The 7,977-nt window shown below is 36.5% G+C and overlaps 1 protein-coding gene across 1 annotated transcript in view; it reads left to right on the top strand.

Annotated features, from left to right (window-relative positions):
* Positions 1-7,977, top strand: part of AGBL4 (ATP/GTP binding protein-like 4) — a 2,461,121-nt gene that overhangs the window by 488,493 nt on the left and 1,964,651 nt on the right. Inside the window, exon 3 of the mRNA XM_006839859.1 lies at positions 747-871. Within this exon, the coding sequence (XP_006839922.1) occupies positions 747-871 (125 nt within the window). The remainder of the gene's footprint in view (positions 1-746; positions 872-7,977) is intronic.

Raw genomic sequence — 7,977 nt, 5'->3', positions numbered from 1 at the left:
TCCGACCCATAGCGACCCTGTACAGGGTTTCCGAGGGTGTAAATCTTTACGGGAGTAGAAAGCCTCCTCTTTCTCCCGCGGAGCAGCTGGTAGTTTTGAACCGCTGACCTTAAGGTTCGCAGCCCAATTCGTAACCACTACGCTACCAGAGCTCCTACTCTGTCTAGCTGCCTTTAAAAGTATTTCTTTACTCTGCTGTTAGTTATGTATGCTTTTTATTCTACTACTGTGAGCGATCAAAAAAAGAAAAAGAAAAATCAGTATTTCTCAGTCTAGGCAAGCCCCACCAATGATAGAAAATTGACTGGACAACCTGGAAACAATGTATCTTACATTAGGTATTTTAGAAGTTAAGCATACATTGTGAATGTATGTACCTCTACCTAATGATGATGAATGTTGCTGTTATAGCTCATATTACTTAACCGTATGTGCAAGTTTGGTTTTGAATCACAAGGTTGGTGGTTCAAGCTCACCAAGCCATTCCTCATAAGCCCTATACAGGGTTGCTATGAGATGGAACTAACTTAACAACAAAACCATTAATCTGGAGTCCTGGTTCAGTGCTATAGGATAAACACTGGAATGCTAACCACAAGGTTGGCAGTTCAAATCTATCAGACGCTACTTAGAAGCCCTTTACAGGGTCACTATGAGTCAGAACTGACTCGACAGCACTTAACAACAACCATTGATTTGCATAAAATGTTATTAAAACCCAGTTGTCTTCTTGTTTTTATTTTTAGGTAACCTTGGTCGGGTGGACCAGGTCTCTGAGTTTGAATATGATCTCTTCATTAGGCCTGATACCTGTAATCCACGCTTCCGAGTCTGGTTCAACTTTACGGTTGAAAACGTGAAAGAATCACAGGTGAGGGAAATAGAGGATACCTTCAGTGTGGTTTTGGTAAGAATATGATTTTGCTTTCTTTTAGGAATATGACACTATGTTTGGAATATATTCTTTACATACAATATCATAATTTTGTTTCAAGAGTTGTAGAGAAGTAGGCGCAATTTTTATTTTTATTAGCGGATGGTTACTGAATGTTCTTTACTAATTGAAACGTTAGCATGATGGGCTTCACTTTCCTTGAGAGAAAATACAAGGAACTGTGTATGTTTCTTATGTGATTTGTTTATTATAGAAATGCTTTTCTCTGTATAGTTTCCTTTTTATTGAGATCTGTAATACCTATTTACCTCAGGTTTCAGTTTTAGAAAACATTTTTCTTCCTTACAAAAACAGATGCTTATATGTTAAAAACAATTTTATTCTTGTAACTGCTCTTATTTTCCCTTTACTTTGGCTGCTGGGAATCTCAGAGAGAATTTTATAAACTTTTCCAGTGATTCTGAAAACAACACACTTTTTGCTGTGTTTTTGTTGTACCAACGCTTATTTTGATTTTACTTATCTGTTTTTCACTGTGATTTCTTCAGTAACATTTTTAACAGTGTATATTTCATAATACTTTTTTTTTAATGAGAAAGGGTATTGGAGAAAATACAGAGAGCTTCAAAAATTCATGTAAAAATGGAATTGAAAGCTCTAATGGAATTTGTACACTAACTTTTTTGAAGCCCTCTCATATACTTTGAATAAACATTACTGAAAGTTAATCCTAAAAAATAAATTATCATTCTGTTTTCTTGAGACAGCTGATCATTAAGGCTGCACATACTGCATACATAGTGGTATTGTGAGTCTTTTAAGCATGTGAAAATATACCCTTGTAACCCTCTATCTGCCTTCTCCTTCATGGTCATTGTTTCTAGTAAATTTGGGAAAAGAGGTGTGTTTGCGTCATTTTCCCTTCAGAGTCAATCCACCCAGCTGACTTTTTAATTTTGTTGTCAGATGTTGTTGAGTTACTCGCTATTCACAGCTACCCAATGCACAATGGAATGAAACGCTGCCCGGCCCTGCACCATCTTCATAATTGTTACCTTTGAACCTATTGCTGCTGTTACTGTGCTAATTCATCCCTTTTAGTTGCTTGCTATTTTCCATTTATTTTCATATTCTACTTGAGCCATATGCAGGCAGTTGTCAGTGTCGGGAATGTAAGGGTTCTGTCTCCCTGGACGCCATGGTGTTCCTTGCACACTGGACCCAGCACAAGAGGAATACAGGAATGGCCACTTGATTTCTAATATTGCCAACACAAGGCTTTCTTCCTATTAGTTGCCATTGAGTCAGCTCATAAGATGATGACATTTTGTATAACAACACACAACATGTGCCTGTCCTGTGCCATATTCATGGTTACTGAAAAATTTGAGTCCATTGTTGTAGCTGTTGTGCCAGTCTATCTGATTGGTGGTTTCTTCACTTTATCAACCCTTCTTTACCATCCATGATGCTCTTTTCTAGAGATTGATTTTTTCCTGATGATGTTTCCAAGGTAAGGAAGATTAAGCCTCACCATGATCTTCACTTCTAAGGAACATTATGACTGTATTTTTTCTTAGACTGATTTGATGGTTGTTCAGGCAGTAGTCAGTAATATAGTTAGTAATATAGCCAGTATTCTTCACCAACACTACTGTTTGAATGCATTGATTCTTCTTCTGTGTTCTTTTTCATTGTCTAACTTTTGTAAGCATTATGTTACCAGAGATAGTCTTTTAGCTATTTTGCTCAAACATTTTAAAGTTTCTTATTTATTGGTCTTCTAATTTGCTTACAGGGATGTTCTTTTGGTTGTTTAAAATGTCTCTTCAATGCGTGTTATAACTTTCATACTACCTGTTAAACTTATGCAACTTCCTTGGCAGTCTTATCTGTCAGTTAAATAAGCAAGGAACGTGAATGTGTTTTAAGGAAGTATTCCAATAAGGGAGCTGAGTCTTTTAAGGATGCTTATTTTTGAAGTTGGAGGAACCAATATTTGGTCTGTGTTTCTAGGTTCTATCTTCATATCCAGCATTATCTTACACTTGTTACAATTAGAAATCATGAACATGTTTATCTGGTTTCCTGGAGACTGATGCTTTATCAGTCTCTTTCTGTGGGCCATTGCTTCATCAACTGTAATCACATTATATAGTCATGGAAATCTGTCTCAAGAAGGCATAAAGATCTGCTGAAAAGATACATTATATATCTCTAGCTCACAGGATATTTGTTTTTCATGGTTGTCTACATGAAAGAGAATGGTTTTACTATTAAGTTTGACTTGTGAGGTCTGTTTTTATAATGTCTCTTCTTATAATCTTTTTTCATCTCTCCAATTTCCGTTAAAATGAGACCTGCATGAATGTAATCTAGTCAGGAACCTTATTTAGGGCTTGGTACTAGCGGGCAAAAGAAGTATTAGTCATCACAGACTGACTCTATTAAATGAATGCTAAAAATTGCAGCATCAAATATACTGTATAAACAGGTCTAGCTTTTGGATTATTTTCCTTGATGTTTTTAGGAAGTGATAAAAACTTGGAACATACGGTGCTGTATTCCAGGACTGATATATTAACCCCCAAATATAGTTTCTAAATAGTGCATTTGCAAGAGTCTGTGGAAACGAAATGTCTAGATGCCTTTATGGAAAAGTAATTTTCTCTCTGAAAAACGGGCATTAAATATTCTTATGTTGTAATTTATTATTGATGCAGCAGAGCACTCATGTGATGTGAAAGCAAATCTTCCTATTTAAATACTCGTGGAAAAGATGAAATCAAATGGTATGGCTTGACTGTTTAAATGCTGTGCTGTATCCTTTGATATTCTTTTATCTGTTTGAATTGTTTTTTCCCATTATGATTATAAAAGCAGTAAATGATCAATGTTAAAATATAGGAAAATATAGATAATTGTTGGGACCATAAACAACAACAACAAAACATAATCTTATTCCCTAGAAGCAAATACTATTTGCTGTTTGACATATTTACTTCAAAACTTGTTTATTTTCTATTTCATTTTTGAAACATAATTGACTTTTTATTGTACAAATATATTTTCATATTTTGATTTTTCTTAAAAACTGAACACTACCACAAGCAATTTAAAAACATTTAAAGAATGGATGTGCAATAGCTATTTATTATTAGACAATTTCCTTACTATTGGGAATCAAGATTATTTTCTATTACTGTTGCTATAAATGGAGTCCTGATGTGGCACTGTAGGATAATCGCTGAGCTGGTAACTATAAGGTTGGTGGTTCAAACCCACCAGCTATGTATGCATAATATCCATGTGTTTTCAAGGAAGACCAGTTAATGCCACTGTTATCAAAGCAAGTGATAATGAAATAGAAGAATTTTACCAACTTCTTTAGTTTGAAATTGATCAAACATGCAATCAAGATATATTGATAATCACTGTTGATTGAACTACAAAGGTTGGAAACAAAGAAAGGATCACTATTTCAAAAATAAGGGTTTGGTGATGGACAAGATTCTGGACATCACATGATAGAATTTTTCACAGATCAATGACTTATTAATTACAAATACCATGTTTTCAAACAATATTAAAGGCGATTATACACATGAAACTCACCAGATAGAATATATAAGAATGCAATGAACTACATCTTTGGAGAGAGACGGTGGTAAAGGTCAATATCTTCAGCCAAAACTAGACCAGGAAATGAATGTGGGACAAACAGTCAATTGCTCATATGCAAGTTCAGACTGAAAATGAAGAAAATGAAAACAATTCCAGGAGAACTAAAATTGACATTAAACAAATCTCGCCTGAATTGAGAAACTATCTCAAGAACGGATTTGATACGTTAGACTCTAATAACCAAAGGCCTGAAGATCATCATACAGGAAGCTCAAGAACATCATACAGGAAGAAAGCAAAAGCTCATCGAAAAGAAAGAAGACAAAGAAAAGACCTAAATGAATGTCAGAAATGACTCTGAAGCTGCCTCAGTTTCCCTCATCTTGCAACTTCCAATCAGAATGTTGGACCTTTAGTCCTCGATTTGACATCACAAATATGTCTCTATTCACTATTTTGCAGCATTTGATTTCACTTTGTGAGATGTATTACATTGAGCAAATCTACTGCAAAAGACATCTAAAGTGTTACACAGCAAAGATGTCATTTTGAAAACTAAAGTGCACCTGACTTAAGCCATGCTATTTCCAGATACCACATATACATGTGAAAGCTGGACAATGAATAAGGAAGACTGAAGAAGAATTTCTTTGAGTTCTACTGTTGAAGAATTACCCAATGAAGAATATTGGGTAATCATAGAGTTTCAGATAAACAAACCTGACTTGAAAGAAGTTTGGGTCGAATGCTGAACTTAGAAGTGAGGATGACAAGACTCTCTCTAACCTACTTTGGATATGTTATCAGGAGGGACTGATCCCTGGAGAAGAACATCAAGGTTGGTAAAATAAAGCAGCTCAGTGAAAAGGAAAAAGACCTCCAAAGAGATGGATTGACATTGTAACTGCAAAAATGGTCAAACATAAGAAACAATTGTGAGTATGGTGCAGGACCAGAAAGTCCTCCATTCTGTTATGCATAGGGTCCCTATAGGTTTGGTCCCAACTTGATGGGACCAAACAACAACATGAGAAGCTGAATCTTACAAGAAATTTGCAATAAAATACCAAACTGTTTTCTAAGGTGGCTGTATCATTTTCCATTATCACCGGTAGTGTGTGAGTTGAAGTTGCTGTGCATTTACTGTCCTTGTCTGCACTTGTTTCATACATTTATCTGCCTTCTATGTATATGGTTCCACACTGGGTTGCTTGTTTTCTTATTATTGCACCTTAATAGTTCCTCATGTGTTCTTTATATAAGGCATTTATCATATAGATGTTTTGCAAATATTTTCTTTTCATTCTTTTAACAGTGTATTTCACAGATCACTTCTGATAAAGACTGTGCCATTTATCTTTTATTTTATGTGTCTTGCTTAATTTTAAGACATCTTTGTCTAATGTATTGCCACAAAATTTCTTCCTATATTTTTTCAAAAATTTTTATATTGTTGTAGTTAATTCCTGTCAAGTAGGTTCTGACTCCTGGCAACCTTTTATAGGGTTTCCAAGGAGCAGCTGGTGAGTTTGAACAACCTTGTGGTTCAAACTGACCTTGTGGTCCAGTGATTATCCTATAGGTTTTATATTTTAAATATATTATCCATGTTAAATTTTTTTGCAAACTGATTTCCACTTACTTTAACACCATATATTAACAAGTCTATACTTTTCCTATTAAATTGTTTTTACATCTTTGCACCCAAATCAATTGACTGTATATATATGAGTCTATTTCTGGTCATTTATATCATTCTTACAATGTTACGGTCTGGTTTTCCCTGCAGCTTTATGGTAAGAATAGTAATCAGGTGATTCAAGTCTTTCAATGTTGTTAGCCTTTTTCCACAACTGTTTTGGATGTTATAGATAATTTGTCTTTTCATGTAAATTTTAGAATCACCTTGTTGATTTCCACAGAAAATTCTGTTATCCCTGTAAGATTTGAGAATTAAATATTTAGTGGATACTGACATCTTGACATCTTAATAATGCATTTCTTTCAGTCCATAAACACTGTATATCCTCCATTTGTGCTTTTTAAAAAGGTTGTTATGAATTGAGTGATAGTTTACATGGGAGAGCATCGGCTGTACAATCATCCTATCATATTTTGTTTCATTGCAATGATTTCAGTCCCCTCCATACATCATCATTCAAAAGCATTTGCTTCCAATCCCTCTGGGCTTCTTTTTTTTTTTTTGGATTTTTTGAGGGGGTTTGTTTTGTTTTTTGATGTACTCTGAAGTACTCAGGAATATATAACCATTCAAACAACCAAAGGTTATACACTGCATGTCAGCCCCCTGGCCACCAGCACACAGCCCCTCTCCGTCCTTGAGTCTAGAGTCGCCAGCTGCTCCATCTCTCCACGTCATCGTCTCTGCCTCTATTTGGCATCACTGTTCTCTCTGGATAGGGTCCTGCACTCTGCTTTTTTCCCTTGATGGTCCCAGGGTCCTCCGCTCCTGGACTGCAAGATCGACCCTTTACATTTGCACCATTCACAGTCAATCCTGATAGCTATTATCCACTACTGAACCACAAAAGTCTTATCTCCATCTCTTTTCAATAGTCCCATCTAGACAGGATGGACACCACTCAGTGGAGATTCTACCTTACCCCATGCCCTCTGGAACTAAGTTCTCACTTGAAAACTTGTAAGCCAGTCATTTCGTGCCTTTGTTGCCCCTTCCCCTCCATTTTGGGTAGCCAGTGTCTAAGTTGCCCATCCCTGTCATCCCTGTGTACAGAGGGTGTGGGAATGATCCTTGCTCTAAAGATTTGTTCCCTCTTTTAAGCTACTACATCCATAAATATAGGTCACGTTCATCAAATTAACATGGATTACAATCTTTTTCCTCTTCTTTCTACCTCCAGTAGAGTTCTGATCATCTAGCCATTGAAGCTAGGTCAATTGGATACTATCTGCAAGAATGGGTGTTCTTGTGCATCTCCCCTCACTTCACATCACCTGGCTGCTTCACTCTCCACTCTAGTGCTCTGTGACTATGTCTGTGTCCATGGGCTCAGGAGTCCCCAGGTCTGCTGACCACCCAGGTAGTGATCTAGGTTGACAGGAGTCTATTGAACGTGGCCAGACTTAGTTCACAGCTTCATTACTGTTTCCCCTCACTTCCCTTTTTTGGTAGACCAATGTGGTCACCAGCAAGATTATATGCCTGCTAATGTATTCCCTTTGAGTTTCAGTGTTGGAAGGAGGTTTGCCATGAGGAGACTTAATTGCTGGCCTTGATGGCTCCACAGTGAGTAACGTGCTTCTTCTTGTAGTGGTCAGACTGCTGTTATTCTGTTTTATTTTTCCTGCTGGTCTTTCTTTCGAGAAGTATCTTCTGTTCCTCTAGCTGCTCCAGGCTATTCTGCTTGTCTTTTCAAGTGGAAATTTCCCACCTCAGAAGATTCTGGATGGGGATCAGGATTCCACCTAAGGTCTTA

The sequence above is a fragment of the Chrysochloris asiatica genome, unplaced genomic scaffold (assembly GCF_000296735.1).
Source record: "Chrysochloris asiatica unplaced genomic scaffold, ChrAsi1.0 scaffold00026, whole genome shotgun sequence".
Taxonomy (NCBI): Eukaryota; Metazoa; Chordata; class Mammalia; order Afrosoricida; family Chrysochloridae; genus Chrysochloris; species Chrysochloris asiatica.
Note: the sequence above shows the minus strand (reverse complement) of the source record. Positions and strands in the feature narration are given on the sequence as shown.